We start from the raw sequence: 17,394 nt of genomic DNA, 5'->3' as shown, positions 1-17,394 counted from the left end.
TTCCCTCAGTGTTCTGAATTTATCTGACAAGCAATCTCAGGGATAAGTAGGTAAGTATAAGCTCGGTAGCATCAGTGAAATCCTTCTGTCCTTCCTTGCTAAAGAATAGTGATGTACCTGAAAGAAATGTGTCTTCTCCCCCGCAGGTCGAAAACGGGTTTAGACAAAGAACCGGGCTTAATTCACCTGGAAACCATCATCTCTGAAGGACGTGAGTAATTAAATTTTCAGAGTTCCTGCTCTGTTCCTCAATTTTCCAGTGTCTCTACTGTACCATGAGCCTTGAACTAAAGTGGAAAGGGATTGAGAGGGCATGTAGGGCTACGGGCCACACGGTTGAAGGCGTGGGGGATGCACAATGACGATTGAGAAAAGTAATGCATATATTAGAATGCCTTTTAAACCAGAGTGATCCCGATACTCGACATTCTGAATGTCAATGAAATGGATGGAAACATAATGGCCACCTGTCCGTGTTTTGGCACGGACAGAATTCATTTGAATGGATCTACCTGATACAGTGACGCAATACGCATGATACAATACCAATTCACAATTTCTGTTTTACTACTCTGTCATGAACATATTATATTTACCATGTATCCTAACGTCAAAAGGTTGAGACAGATATGGAGGTAACACATGACATACACACCTCATAGTTAATCTACGCCATTGTACTGGGGATACAGCTCTCAAAACTTAAGGGGTATTCTTCCCGGCCCTCAACTAACTCAGTAGACAAAAATAGAAGCTCCCCTCTAATCCCTGACAGAAAGCAAACAACCACCCTTTTGGCCGGGGTCATCCCCAGTTAGCAGCCGCCACAGATACAGACACCCTTGTGACAGCGCAAGCTTTGCCCCAGTATGGCCATCACCATTGATCACGCGGCTCGCCTAACACACAGGGACAGCCAGTCCCACACCTCTCTCCCCACCTCACACCGCGATTGAGGGGAAAGAAAGCAATTGGCCTCCCTGGTCCACCCTCCACTTTCCCCTCGCTTTTCACTCACCACTTTATTGACGCAATTAATGTGAGACACCTGATGGAAGGCTAGCTCGCTGTGAAGGCTGCCTGTCCCCCATTGGCTAATATGATCATTGGTTCAATGGCTGCGGTTTCTTCTCTCCGTGTGTGCAGAGGCGCTGTACGTCACCTGCAAGCTGCAGAACTGCACCGAGGCCAATAAGGGCAAGCCGTTTCCTGGCTACATTGACCCCAATTCCCTTGTGGTGCAAGACGAGTATGTTTTTGTCCAGGTAGGTAATTGCCCATATCTGACGTGAACCGGAAGTTAGAAGGACATGAACCAGAACAGAGCTGTGTATGTGTGTGTAAGAGAACATGTAATAGGATTATCAGAAATGTTGAGATCATATCAGTATGTATATTGCGTGAATATGATATTGGGATTGATGTGTTATACTGCTTGAATGTGAACGAACAATGGTATGTGTGTGAGAGAGAACATGCTATACGTTTATTGGAAATGTATTATAACAGATTATATTAATCAGGGCTTTAGTATGTAGTATGCTTGATGGGTCGTATATCTTGAATGCGTTTTCATTCAATGGTTTCATGACCTGCAGGTGTCAACTGGTGGGCGTCCAATCTACTACGTGTCAGCCAAGCGGGAAGTCTTCACACCCATGAAGCTACCCAAGTACACCTTGCCTAAGGTATAACCCACAGACCCACATGGTCATACAATGGTCGATCAACATTCCAGGATAGGAGCAGAAGCAGGGAGACAGAGTAGAAGGAACAGAAGCAGGAAGACTGAGTAGGGAGAACAGAAGCAGGAAGACCGAGTAGGGAGAACAGAAGCAGGAAGACAGAGTAGAGGGTGCAGAAGTGTCTAGGGCTCATGCCGGGAACAAACCGGGATCCCTGCTGCAGGAGGAAGTATATGGTTCCGGAAGCGAGAGTGTTACCCACTCGACCAGACTCCGGTCCAGTGGATATATATCTATGTTTCAACCTACCTTAAATGCATCAAAAGAATAATCTCTATGGGAATTCAAACCTAAGCCATCATGAGACCAATACTGGAAACAACACAGGTAGCTTTCTATCCAGCATCTCTTTGTTATTTATGAGTGAACTGAGGCCAAAACCAACAGCCGTTGTTTCTGCCATTGTTATTCAATGCAGCTATATGCTTGTGGTCTCTCTTGTGGCCTTCCCGCCTCTCCATTGACAATTAAACATGTTTTATTCAATCAAGCCATGGGCCATCCTAGTCTCTCGCTCTCTTTCTCTCTTTCTCTCTTTCTCTCTCTCTCTCTCTCTCTCTCTCGCTCTCTTTCTCTCTACACACTGAGGTGTGCAGGCGCAGTCAGAGATAGATGAAATTCACTAGCGAGAACAGCTTGTGTCCCTCTGTGTTAGTGCGGGCCGACGAGCACACAATTCAAGTTAATAAGTGCAATATCCTCCTCGCTGGAGTTACGTTGGTGAGAATGAGGTCGGATACTGATTTATTCTTCTGATTAAACCCAGCGGGGGTGGGATGGGTAAATTGGGTAGACGGAGGTTCTCGAAAGGCCACTGTAATACACCCGTTAACATATTACTATTAACAGGAGTTGATTGTGGGTACATGGAAATCAAAACTGATTCAAAGTGTCAATTTTTAAGGTTAATCAAGGGAGAGGTTAGATTCGATTGTAATTTATGTTATTTATTTGTGATTATGCGCCGGATTAATTAGAATGCATTCTAAATAAACTATCATCTCCATTGGGGAGCTACAGTAGTTAGAGGGAGTATCAAATCAACATTTTATTTAATCAGATCACTTACTTCTGAAGCAGTAGATTGTTTTCCTGTTACCTTACTTGTGAAAAGGAGGGGGAAGCTATACATTTTGAGAGTTACATACTGCACCACCTCTGTTCATTTGATAATTACATGGGGATTTTAAAATTGGAGGTGTGAGTCTGTGTTGCTTGATTCTCTCTTCATTAAGTTGTTCATTCCAGTGTAATTTCACTGTAATTACTATTGTGTAATTATTCTATTGTGTAAGTGAAATTACAGTTGGCCTGCATGTCATTAATTAAATCTGATTGTTTCACCAATGCAATCTATTTGAAATGGTTAGCTACCAACTAATTATTGAATTGTAATTAAACAAAATCGCTGTAAAAATGATTCATTTAAATGTTCATTTAAATGTTCAATTAACTTAGTGCACCAAACATTGAGTTGCCCTCAGAGCAGCCTCAATTCGTTGTGGCATGCACTCTACAAGGTGTCAAAAGCGTTCCACAGGGATACCGGCCCATGTTGACTCCAATGATTCCCACAGTTGTGTCAAGTTGGCTGGATATCCTTTGGATGGTGGACCATTCTTGATACACACAGGAAACTGTCGAGCGTGAAAAACTCAGCAGCGTTGGAGTTCTTGACACAAACCGGTGCGGCTGGCACCTACTACCATACCCCATTCAAAGGCACAAATCCTTTGTCTTGCCCATTCACACTGAATGGCAAGAATACACATGTCACGGCTGTCTGAAGGATGGGACCAAAGCGCAGTGTGTGTATCGTTACACATTTTATTTAAACTGTGAAACTATGCAAGACATACAAATACACTAATGAACAAAATAACAAACCATGGCGAAGAGGTGCAACATACACTTACTCAAAATACAATCTCCCACAACCCCAGGTGGGAAAAACAACTACTTAATATGATCTCAAATTAAAGACAACGATGACCAGCTGCCTCTAATTGGAGATCATCCCAACAAAACAGAAATACAGAAACTAGAACATAACAACATAGAAAATCTATACTAGTCACGCCCTGACCTACTCTACCATAGAAAATAACAGCTTCAATGGTCAGGACGTGACAACACAATACTTGTCTCAATTTTCTCAATGCTTAAAAATAATTGTATCACCTGTCTCCTCCCCTTCCTCTACACTGATTGAAGTGGATTTAACAAGTGACATCAATAAGGGATCATAGTTTTCACCTGGTCAGTCTATGTCATGGAAAGAGCAGGTATTCCTGATGTTTTGTACACTCAGTGTATATTAGTCTGTAATTAATTACAGCTTGAAAATGTATGTATTTGTTCCAATTACATGAAAAAGTATATATGCAACTTATTGTCAAATGTAACCCGCTGACATTCTTTCTCTGCTAGGATCTGCATGTGATCAGTACGGATGAGAACCGGGTGGTTGCGGCGGTGCAGGAGTGGAACCAGAACGACACCTACAACCTGTACGTGTCAGAGACTGGAGGGGTCTTCTACACCCTGGCCCTGGAGAACGTAGTCAGCAGCATGGGGCACGAGGGCAACGTCATGATAGACCTGTATGAGGTAAATATACAACATCATGATATACCTGTATGAGGTAAATATACAACTCCATGGTAGACCTGTATGAGGTAAATATAGAACTCCATGGTAGACCTGTATGAGGTAAATATACAACTCCATGATAGACCTGTATGAGGTAAATATACAACTCCATGATAGACCTGTATGAGGTAAATATACAACATCATGGTAGACCTGTATGAGGTAAATATACAACTCCATGGTAGACCTGTATGAGGTAAATATACAACTCCATGGTAGACCTGTATGAGGTAAATATACAACGTCATGATATACCTGTATGAACTAAATATACAACGTCATGATAGACCTGTATGAGGTAAATACTGTATACAACATCATGGTAGGCCTTTATGAGGTAAATATACAACAACATGATAGGCCTTTATGAGGTAAATATTCAACATCATGATAGGCCTTTATGAGGTAAATATACAACTTCATGATAGACCTGTATGAGGCAAATATACAACGTCATGATAGACCTCCTGTGCATGTACAAAGTAAATATACTGGAGATAAGGTAGATGTACCTGTATGTGTGCCTGAGGCTGGTCTAGTAGTGGGTAACACTGCTGCCTGCAACACATATACTTCATCCTGGCTCCACGGCTTCTCTGAATCTTCCTCCCTCTCTGTCTCTCTGCTCATCTCTACCTATCTCTGTCTCAATAAAATAAAAATACAGTGAAAAATAATATATAAACTCAGCAAAAAAAGAAACGTCCCTTTTTCAGGACCCTGTTTTTCAAAGATAATTTGTAAAAATCCAAATAACTTCACAGATCTTCATTGTAAAGCTTTTAAACACTGTTTCCCATGCTTGTTCAATGAACCATAAACAATTAATGAACATGCACCTGTGGAATGGACGTTAAGACACTAACAGCATACAGACAGTAGGCAATTAAGGTCACAGTTATGAAAACTTAGGACACTAAAGAGGCCTTTCTACTGACTCTGAAAAACACCAAAAGAAAGATGTCCAGGATCCCTGCTCATCTGCGTGAATGTGCCTTAGCCATGCTGCATGGAGACATTTCACGATCTGACCTTGGAGAGCTGTGTTTTCTCTGTTTAGTTAGGTCAGGGTGTGATAGGTGGGTGGGCATTCTATGTTTTGTTTTTCTATGTTTTGGCCGGTATGGTTTCCAATCAGAGGCAGCTGTCTATCGTTGTCTCTGATTGGAAGCCATACTTAGGCAGCCTGTTTTTCCCTTTGTTTTCGTGGGTAGTTGTTTTCGGTTTTGTTAGTATGACCTGACAGAACTGTTGGCTGTCGTTTTGTTTTCTTTGCTTAAGTGTTTTCATTAAAAGTAAAGATGAGCACTCAACACGCTGCGCCTTGGTCCCCTTTATATGACGACCGTTACAAGACATGAGGACTGCAGATGTGGCCAGGGCAATGAATTGCAATGTCCGTACTGTGAGACGCCAAAGACAGCGCTACAGGGAGACAGGACGGACAGCTGATTGTCCTTGCCGTGGCAGACCACGTGCAACAACACCTGCACAGGATTGGTACATCCGAACATCACACCTGCGGGACAGGTACAGGATGGCAACAACAACTGCCCGAGTTACACCAGGAACGCACAATCCCTCCATCAGTGCTCAGACTGTCTGCAATAGACTGAGAGAGCCTGGACTGAGGGCTTGTAGGCCTGTTGTAAGGCAGGTCTTCAGCAGACATCACCAGCAACAACGTCGCCTATGGGCACAAACCCACCGTCGCTGGACTAGACATGACATGTAAAAAGTGCTCTTCACTGACAAGTCATGGTTTTGTCTCACCAGGGGGGATGGTCGGATTTGCGTTTATCGTCGAAGGAATGAGCGTTACACCGAGGCCTGTACTCTGTAGCGGGATCATTTTGGAGGTGGCTGGTCCGTCATGGTCTGGGGCGGTGTGTCACAGCATCATAGGACTGAGCTTTTTGTCATTGCAGGCAATCTCAACGCTGTGCGTTACAGGGAAGACATCCTCCTCCCCCATGTGGTACCCTTGCTGCATGGCTCATCCTGACATGACCCTCCAGCATGACAACGCCACCAGCCATACTGCACGTTCTGTGCGTGATTTCCTGCAAGACAGGAATGTCAGTGTTCTGCCATGGCCAGCGAAGAGCCCGGATCTCAATCCCATTGAGCACATCTGGGACCTGTTGGATCGGAGGATGAGGGCTTGGGCCATTCCCCCAGAAATGTCCGGGAACTTGCAGGTGCCTTGGTGGAAGAGTGGGGTAACATCTCACAGCAAGAACTGGCAAATCTGGTGCAGTCCATGAGGAGGAGATGCAATGCAGTACTTAATGCAGCTGGTGGCCACACCAGATACTGACTGTTACTTTTGATTTTGACTCCCCCTTTGTTCAGGGACACATTATTCAATTTCTGTTAGTCACATGTCTGTGGAACTTGTTCAGTTTATGTCTCAGTGGTTGAATCTTATGTTCATACAAATATTTACACATGTTAAGTTTGCTGAAAATGAACGCAGTTGACAGTGAGAGGACGTTTCTTTTTTTGATGAGTTTATGTATGTATACAGTGAATATACTGTAAACAAAGCAGGAGTGTGGCGAAGGAGCATGCTTAATGTCATGATTGATCTGTAAATACACTGGAGAAATGGTTAATACACATACAGGTTCACAATGCAGAAGGGTGGCATGTAATGTTAGAAACGGAGGTGGTTTGTGCGAGAGTGTTACCTTGAGATGCCAATTGCCTTCCTCTTTCATGAGACCGGAAGTGAATTGTTGCTAGCTAGCCTCTGGAATACCTATACCACATACTCTAGTGGTACAGTAAATAGGCCCAGGCCTATAGTAGGCTTTGAAGTGTGGCGTCCCTGTGGGGCCATGATATCGAATGCAGCCAGAGTTGGCAGAAGTACAAACTATACCGTTTCAAGGTGTTCGACCCCCAAGCACTTTGATGAATTGAATGATTTCCAATCACACAGTTGACAGATGGAATGAATATATCACTGATAATAACCATCAAACACAGCCTCGTTTCAATGCAATCTTCCCAAATAGACCTATTCTTTCTCTATATTACCTACTCCAGCAATATTAGATTATTTTGACTAGCGATCAATGTGGGAGAGTTTGAGAACCAGGAGGTGTAGAGAATAAAGTAATCTCCTGTCACATTTGGAAGTAAACCGAGTTGCTGTTCCATTTTCAAAGGCGCTTTGGAATGAACACAGAAGCAGTTTCAAACTGCTGACGCGCACATTCTTTTCTTTGATGAATAACTGCAGACATTAGCTTACATACCTGATACAAACGTGGGGCCCGCTGTACACCAGATTGCCAGGGAAGAAAATATCAGCTCCATGGAAAATTAAATAATTAAGCTGTTGATGATATACCAGCCATGTCTAAGCCCCTCATTTGGCCTTGAGATCGGCGATAGAATCAAATCCAGTCCCTTGATTGGGGTCGGGGACCTGAAACATAGCATATGCTAAAATCTGAGCTCCAGGCGAGATTGAAGTATCTGTCAATTATTGACGAGAAGGGAGTGCTTGGCAGATGCATGTGAGGACTTCAACTCAATTTCATATTCAGAGTTATTTCCCAAGCCCCCCAGTCAGATTAACTTAGGACACACGTATCTTACTACATACAGAGAGTCTAGAGTCTAGACGATAAATCGCTTCTTACTTATTTTGTAATAAATGGCTTTTAGCGAGATGTTATCACGCTTTTATGGTTATAGGATGTGTATCGCCAGAGGGGATCTTCTGTAATGTGCATCATAATATATTGTGCTCTGCTTAATGCAGGAGAAATGATTGTGATACAGATGTCGGATCTTAATTTGTTCTCTCTTTTGTTGCTGAGAATTTTCCTGCACTGCAGAAAATGCAGATGAGCTTTGTGATTTACATAAATTAACTGAAAACCTGCACTAACACGCGGTTATGTAGCCCACTTTTTGCCAGCTAATAGCCTAACCACCGATCAAGCAACATTGTGGACTAAACGTTCAAATCCTGTGGCTGCAGGATTATTTTGCCTTGACAATATATGTCTAATTAAGATCCTACATCTGTATCACAATCATATCTACTGCATTAAGCAGAGCACAATATATTATGATGCACATTACAGTAGATCCCCTCTGGCGATACACACACACATCCTATAACCATAAAAACGTGAATACATCTCGCTAAACACCATATAATATATGTTTGTATTACAAGATAAGTAAGACGTGATTTATCGTCTAGACTCTGAAAATGTGTAATTTTAGTCAGGTATTTTTGTCTCTCATCCATTATCTTGATGAGACAGCCTGGTTTCATATTTTGTTCATAAAAAACTTGCATTTTGCACTTTTTATGTTAATAAAAGACAAAAAATAACATAAGATCACTTTTAGTTCAGAACAATGTGTCTGACCATTTCCCTAGAAATAGGTCGAGAACCTTCCTTGAAGTAACCACTCATTATTAGACCAGCTACAATTTGGTGCTAATAGCAGGATATAATAGAAGTATTACATCTTTACTTCTTTTAGAAGTATTACATCATGTTTTCCCTAATCTCTATCTCCTAGGTGGCGGGTATAAAAGGGATGTTCCTCGCCAACAAGAAGATGGACAACGTGGTGAAGACTTATATCACCTACAACAGAGGGAGAGACTGGAGGCTACTGCAGGCTCCCGCTGCTGACCTGAGGGGGAACAGCATCCGCTGTGAACTAGTGAGGACACGCACACGCATGCTCACACACACACACACACACACACACACACACACCACACAAACAGATGCAAGCATGTACCAAACACATGGATACACACATGGGTACACACACACACGTCATAACACTGTTGGACTTGTCAACGGGGCCTTGTCAGAAGTTGACTGAGCCGGGTCGTTGCCGCGGTGCTGAGGTGGTGAGGGAAGGGGGATGGAGCTCTGAAAGAGCACTGCTCGTCAAAGCTGAGCGCTCCGGAGGTTGTGCAGCGGAGGATGCTAGAGGAGCTGAAAGGTCAGCCATTTTGATTTTGATCCAGTCCAATAAACTGATCTCACGTTTAGAGCTGGAGATGTGTCAGAAAGAAGGAGAGACTAACTATGCCTTTCTTTTCTTTGTTTCTCCACAAACTTGGGTGTTGATTGTTCATGCTAGCTAATAGCTACTTTCAATGGCCGAAGTTGAGACCTTTGCTGTATTGTTTGTGGATATCAACTCTATTCGGGGTCTTTCTAATAGTTAAGTGTGCTGGCTGTCTAAAAGGCTCAAAGTAACACAGATTTGCTTTAATGGTCAGCTTTATTACAGTGTGTATTATAGATACAGGTCCCAGTCAGCCAAGGGGTAGAGCATAGCCCCTTTTTAGCTACCTTAATACACCCCAAAATAATTACCCTTTGATAAAGTAATTAGTGATTCAATAGCGCACCTCGCCTTCCCCTAGTATTATGCAGTCATTTGTCAGAAAATGTCAGCCTTTTAATAAACCTCTAAACACAACACACACACAACACACACGCTCGCAGTACTGGCATTTGCAGTGTCCTAATGAGAATTGTGTAGCTAAAGGTTATTCCAATCAAAACTAATGGTCGAAGGAGCCAATGGGGAGTAGTGTTTGTGTGAGGATTTATGATGGGGGGGTGTGTATGTGCAAATGCGTGCGTGTGTTCCTGTGTGTGTGTGTGCGTGCATTCATTTGTGTGTCAATAAATCCCAACTCGATGGCCATTTGCTTGGGGGTCTTCTCTAATGAGTGTTTGTTTGACATACAGTTAAGTCTATTCTGTTGACAGATCTTCCCCCTCCTTTGTTAATGAGTCAGGCTAACTGTTCTGTTTGTCCTTCTTCCCTAGCCATACTGTTCCCTACACCTCCACCTACATGTGTCGGCCAACCCTTACACATCGGGGAATATCGAGAGCAAGGACTCTGCCCCGGGGATCATTGTGGCCTCAGGTAGGTGAACATGGGATTTTATTTAAAGTGACAGTGTGGATTTGTAAAGTTACGTTTATTGCGTACATTTTGTGAAGCTCAGATACTTGAGGGGTTTCTTTGACTTTATGAGTTGAGTTTAGACAATTTGCATACTTTATCGTTCCGGGAAGAACATATAGGCCTGTATTAAAGTTTTCAAACACTGGCAGTTATACAACTTAGGGGCTTCATTCATGTTGCAAATATATCCAGATTTAAATTATGTACTCAGCCCAAAGCGTTTCCTGAAAAGTTTCTGATCCAGCATACTTTAGGACGGCTATGCATAATATTTGTTGTTGGCCCATACTGATGTCCCCACGCTGTCACCACTGTGCGTTGTATACAGATTGATTTACCAGTTAAGTGCTACACTTGGGAATTCTAGAGTGGGACAGCATCTTCAGAGTGCCTGCTGTTCCTCTTAAGTGCCTTTTCTTATTCTCCTCCAGTCACTGCCTGACTAGCGCCCTTCTATTGTCTTTTATATTGTGCTGTATGTAACTGTTGACTCTTCGTGACAGACTGCTTATCACTGGCTATACATGGCCCTTTCAGTCAGATATGACAGTCTCCCAATGCACATGAACAGAGATTAAATATATGGTTTCGTAATGGTAAAATACCACCTTTGCCACCCAACTGAACATGCTTCTATTTCAGGGAAGTTAGGAACCAATATACACAGGCAGTTTCAAACAGAAATTTGCATCCTGTAGCACAAACTCAAAAATGTTCTGGGGCACTGTAAAGTCCATGGAGAATAAGAACATCTCCTCCCAGCTGCCCACTGCACTGAGGCTAGGAAACATTGTCACCACTGATAAATCCACTATAATTGAGAATTTCAATAAGCATTTTTCTACGGCTGGCCATGCTTTCTACCTGGCTATCCCTACCCCGGTCAACTGCCCTGCAACCCCCACAGCAACACGCCCAAGCCTCCCCCATTTCTCCTTCAACCAAATCCAGAAAGTTGATATTCTAAAAAATCTGGACCCCTACAAATCAGCCTTTCTAAGGTCTTCGAAAGCCAAGTTAACAAACAGATTACCGACCATTTCGAATCCCACCGTACCTTCTCCGCTATACAATCTGGTTTCAGAGCTGGTCATGGGTGCACCTCAGCCACGCTCAAGGTCCTAAACGATATCATAACCGCCATCGATAAGAGACATTACTGTGCAGTTGTATTCATCGTCCTGGCCAACGCGTTCGACTCTGTCAATCATCACATTCTTATCGGCAGACTCAAAAGCCTTGGTTTCTCAAATGACTGCCTCGCCTGGTTCATCAACTACTTCTCTGATAGAGTTTAGTCTGTCAAATCGGAGGGCCTGTTGTCCGGACCTGTGGCAGTCTCAATGGGGGTGACACAGGGCTCAATTCTCGGGCTGACTCTCTTCTCTGTATACATCAATGATGTCTCTCTTGCTGCTGGTGATTCTCTGATCCACCTCTACGCAGACAACACCATTCTGTATACTTCTGGCCCTTCTTTTGGACACTGTGAGCTTCAATGCCATACAACTCTCCTTCCGTGGCCTCCAACTGCTCTTAAATGTAAGTAAAACTAAATAACCATGCTCTTCAACCGATCGCTACCCGCACCTGCCCGCCCATCCAGCATCACTACTCTGGACGGTTCTGACTTAGAATATGTGGACAACTACAAATGCCTAGGCGTCTGGCTAGACTGTAAACTCTCCTTCCAGACTCACATTAAGCATCTTCAATACAAAATTAAATCTAGAATCGGCTTCCTATTTTGCAACAAAGCATCCTTCACTCATGCTGCCAAACATACCCTCGTAAAACTGACCATCCTACCGATCCTCGACTTCGACGATGTCATCTACAAAATAGCCTCCAACACTCTACTCAACATATTTGATGCAGTCTATCACAGTGCCATCCGTTCTGTCACCAAAACCCCATATACTACCCACCACTGCAACCTATACGCTCTCGTTGACTGGCCCTCGCTTCATACTCGTCGCCAAACCCACTGGCTCCAGGTCATCTACAAGTCTTTGCTAGGTAAAACCCCACCTTATCTCAGCTCACTGGTCACCATAGCAGCACCCACCTGTAGCACGCGCTCCAGCAGGTATATCTCACTGGTCACCCCCAAAGCCAATTCCCCCTTTGGCTGCCTTTCCTTCCAGTTCTCTGCTGCCAATGACTGGAACAAACTGCAAAAATCACTGAAGCTGGAGACTCATATCTCCCTCACTTGCTTAAAGCACCAGCTGTCAGAGCAGCTCACAGATCACTGCACCTGTACATAGCCCATCTGTAAATAGCCCATCCAACTACCTCATCCCAATACTGTATTTATTTATTGATCTTGCTCCTTTACACCCCAGTATCTCTACTTGCACATTAATCTTCTGCACATCTATTCACTCCAGTGTTTAATTAGTATATTGTAATTACTTCGCCACCATGGCCTATTTAAATAAAGGTGAAATAAAAAAATAAAAGTGATAATGCCCGAGAAGCCGCTGTTTGGAGGATATATTGGCACGGGTGTTGTTAGTCCCGAGATGAAGTCAATCACTTCAAACTGAAGCTGGAAAGACTGCAAACTAGCTACACTTTGTTTCATTTCACCTTTTTTCAATTGACATTTCTTTGTATACATCTATAAAGATTATGCCAGCTAATTCATGATTTCGACTGGCTGAGAAACGTTGCCAGCCTGCCTGTCTGTCTCGTCCCGACTCCCGACACATTCATTACTATGGGACAGCTGGAGATTGAACTTGAGTATTGAATCAATGAGAGACAGACAGCAAGGTTTCTCTGCTGTTGAAAACTAAATGTTAGTCTAAAAGAAATGTGAGATAATGTCTAGATGCTTTTTATAGTGGAGATCAAGTTTATAAATTGCCTGGCTGGGCTGATGAGAAAGTGGATTGCACAGTCCGATGGAACAGAGTAAATAGGTATTTTAACGTCATAGATTTAGCCGGTGGTAACTTGTGGAATTGACATCAGCTGGAATGCGGTTCAGGATTAGACCCACCCTTTGTATAAAAAGGGACATCTGTTATATCGTTTTTTTCCTTAAACTAAACAACCAGCCCTACCATTCACAGTGAGTTTTTCTCTTCCACGAGAACCTAGGTGGCAGCATGTCTGTGTCAACTCAAATTTGTGGCCAAACACAGGAAACAATATTCCAGAAACTCACAGTGGTGCCCAAAACTATACCCATCACGGTTTAGCCCTTTATGGCTGCCGACTGGGAGTCTGGGCACAGGAGTGCATGTCCGCTCGATGCACTCATCATCTCCCCACCGTTAGTGGAGTAAAACAAACACCACAGGAGGATCAGCGACTATGTCGTGCCCCAAATATCACCCTGTTCCCAATATAGTGCACTACTTTTGATCAGAGCCTATGCACTAAATAGGGAATAGGGTGCCATTTTGGACTCAATACCAGCATCAGTCTCAGAATGGTTTCCCATTTTAGCTGTAGGGCTTTTAATTCCTGCTGGGCTAGACTAGTCTATGACATATCTCCACATGCCTTAGAAGTCAGGAGTGGGTCTAGTCTACTACTAGACAGTGCCATGTGGTCTCTGGAGAACTGAAGGGCTGGGACTTTATGGGGTAGTATAACTGGCATAGTATGACAGAAGGTCTATCGCTAGTACAAGTACAATTGTTATTACAGAACATCTCTGTATCCATTATATAGAATATTATATCCATAATGTAACTGACTGTGTTTAGCTGAGTCATGGCTCTGGGACAACAGCTATGGGACCAGTCATTTATTTACATACAAACACACAAATCGTTATTTCACATCTCTGTATCCATTCAAAGTAGGCTACTGTAACCGACAGTGTTTTGCTGGGTCATGGATCTCTAAAGCAACAGCTGTATGGAAAGCGAGCAGGGCACTGTTTCACCTCGACACTGGATAAAAGCCCTTAATCCTAGGGTACAAATCTAGTTCAATAAAATCACATTTAATTTGTCACATGCGCAGAATACAACAGGTGTAGACTTTACCGTGAAATGCTTACATACAAGCCCTTCCCAACAATGCAGAGTTTAAAAATAGTAACACAAGAGGAATATAATACACAAGAATTGAGCTGCATACAGGGAGTAGATCAATGTGCAGTAGTATGAGGTATTTGAGGTAGATATGTACATGAAGGCAGGATAAAGTGACTAGGTGTCAGGATAGATAATAATACGTTAAACAAAGAACAGTAGAAGAGGCATACAGCATGCAGGGGGGAGAGAGATGATTTGGAGGGAGGGGGGCTCTGAGGGTTACACTCTGGAACAGTTCTCCTGTACCCTCCTGTTAGGAAGGCGGTCAGGAGAGGGAAGGAGGGAAGGAAGGAAGAATGAAAGGAGAGAGAGAGAGAGGGAGAAAAGAGGGAGGGAGAGAGAGAGCCAGTGCGACACACACACACACACAGAGCCAGTGCGACACACACACACACACAGAGCCAGTGCGACACACACAGAGCCAGTGCGACACACACAGAGCCAGTGCGACACACACAGAGCCAGTGCGACACACACAGAGCCAGTGCGACACACAGAGCCAGTACGACACAAACACACACACACAGAGCCAGTGAGAGAGACGCACACACAAAGCCAGTGAGACACGCACACACAAAGCCAGTGAGACACGCACACACAGAGCCAGGGAGACACACACACACAGAGCCAGTGCGACACACACACAGAGCCAGTGAAAGAGACGCACACACAGAGCCAGTGAGGCACACACACACAGAGCCAGTGAGGCACACACACACAGAGCCAGTGAGGCACACACACACAGAGCCAGTGAGATACACACGTACAGAGCCAGTGAGAGAGATGCACACACACACACACAGACAGAGAGACACACATACACAGAGCCAGTGAGACACACACACACACACACACACAGAGCCGGTGAGAGAGACACACACACACACACACAGAGCCAGTGAGACACACACACACACACACACACACACACACACACACACACACACACACACACAGAGCCAGTGAGACACATACACACACAGAGCCAGTGAGAGACACACAAACACACACACACACACACAGAGAGAGCCAGTGAGACACACAGAGCCAGTGAGACACACAGAGCCAGTGAGACACACAGAGCCAGTGAGACACACAGAGCCAGTGACACACACACAGAGCCAGTGAGACACACACAGAGCCAGTGAGACACACACAGAGCCAGTGAGACACACACAGAGCCAGTGAGACACACACAGAGCCAGTGAGACACACACAGAGCCAGTGAGACACACACAGAGCCAGTGAGACACACACAGAGCCAGTGAGACACACACAGAGCCAGTGAGACACACACAGAGCCAGTGAGACACAGGGTTAGCCAACTCTGCCACTGAGGGGTACACTCTGGTACACTTCTCCTCTAGCCTGCTTTTAAACCACCTGACTCTAATTAGCCACTAAATGGGAGTAATTATAGTAGAAGACTCAACAGCCTCAGTCTGAAAGCGGAGGTCTTTATGTGGTAGAGGAGACTGGATGGTTAATACTGCACAGTAAGTGGACTATTACTGTAATGTGTGTTAGGAAACCTTTTTAGTTTTCAATGTCAATGTATGAAAGGACAATACTGACTTTGACTTTAGTATACAGTCTGTGCGTCCTTCAGGAAGAAATTACATTAATCACTTCTGTAATTTAAGACACTTCCTGTATGACTTTGAACTTTTTATTAAGGCCATGTACAGTATATCAGACAGCTGTGGAATTTTGGATTTGATTTAAATCAGCCCCACACCCTCAAGGATATCAATAGTTTAGCAGTTAGCTAAAGTCATACGGGACTCTCTCATCCTGAACACTTCACCCAACCCCCCCCCCCCCCCACTCCTCTCATCAGGCTCCATCGGAGCGGAGTTGACCACCAGCAACGTGAGCATGTTCATCACCTCGGACGCCGGCAACACATGGAGACAGGTGAGGGGGAGGGAGGGAGATCCTCACCATTTCAATAACTACATCATCATCCCCAGGATGGTGTTTAATCCACCACCTTGCCACCCGCCGCTGTGATTTAGTGCAGATAATCAAATGAGATCTTGAGACTAATGTTATTCGGTAGCCCCCCTGCCTTTGCCCGTACAACGATGCCCGTGGGTGGATGTCTGTGCCACCTCGCCTCCACTTCCCTTATTTGACGGCCACGATTTCAATTTAATGGGCCTCGTGTCTAATTAAAGGACATAGATGAAAAATAATGGGTAGAGAATTGACGCGGCAACGTCACACCACATCGAAGTGTGGTGTGTTTTGGTTTTGAGAGCGGGGGGGAGGGAGAGAGAGAGAGGGAGGGAGGAAGGGAGATCTGATGTGTGTAAGGGGGGTGTTTCAGTTTTGAGAGCGGGGGGGGGCGAGAGGGAGAGAGAGGGAGGGAGGAAGGGAGATCTGATGTGGGTAAGGGGGGTGTGTATGTGTGTGCATGCCTATGTGTGTGTACCTTCGTTCATTAGGTTGCTCTTTCATCAACATTAAAGTCCACTACTAAAACAAAAATGTCTTGGTAATCAATAACGCTAGTCATATATTGAGTTTATACTTTATACCTTTTGCCTTTCAGATCTTTGATGAGGAGTACAGTGTTCTCTACCTGGACCAAGGAGGGGCCCTGGTGGCTATAAGACACACTCCACTCCCCATCCGACACCTATGGTGAATCCCTATTAGAGAAATAGAATTTGGCATGGTTTGCATCAACTCTCTCTCTCGCTCTGAGGAAGACTCAATCCTCACGTTCCCACAAGCCTGATAGTGTAATGAGTATGTCTAAGAACATAGGAAGTGATTAGTGTAATTCCAAACCAGTAGGCCGTGAGATATTCTCCTCCTTTGACGATTGCTATTTAATTTCACCTTTCCCTGTTCGTTACGTGATGTAAGCCTTGCCTTTCAATGCCTTTAGAAATGCAGTGCTCATATTCTATGTCATGGTGGAAAAATTCAAATTCAGTTTTTAT

At 44.1% G+C, this 17,394-nt stretch overlaps 1 protein-coding gene across 3 annotated transcripts in view; it reads left to right on the top strand.

The window, feature by feature from the left end:
* The window catches only part of LOC115178059 (VPS10 domain-containing receptor SorCS1-like), a 167,059-nt gene that overhangs the window by 126,064 nt on the left and 23,601 nt on the right, over positions 1-17,394 (top strand). For all 3 annotated transcript variants that reach the window (XM_029739085.1, XM_029739086.1, XM_029739087.1), the window contains exons 6-13: positions 147-211; positions 1,147-1,265; positions 1,599-1,688; positions 4,176-4,355; positions 8,955-9,101; positions 10,235-10,337; positions 16,281-16,357; positions 16,998-17,089. In XM_029739085.1, the coding sequence (XP_029594945.1) occupies positions 147-211; positions 1,147-1,265; positions 1,599-1,688; positions 4,176-4,355; positions 8,955-9,101; positions 10,235-10,337; positions 16,281-16,357; positions 16,998-17,089 (873 nt within the window). The remainder of the gene's footprint in view (positions 1-146; positions 212-1,146; positions 1,266-1,598; positions 1,689-4,175; positions 4,356-8,954; positions 9,102-10,234; positions 10,338-16,280; positions 16,358-16,997; positions 17,090-17,394) is intronic.

Source organism: Salmo trutta, chromosome 38 (assembly GCF_901001165.1).
Source record: "Salmo trutta chromosome 38, fSalTru1.1, whole genome shotgun sequence".
NCBI classification, from domain to species: domain Eukaryota; kingdom Metazoa; phylum Chordata; class Actinopteri; order Salmoniformes; family Salmonidae; genus Salmo; species Salmo trutta.
This window is presented reverse-complemented; position numbering and strand designations above follow the sequence as displayed.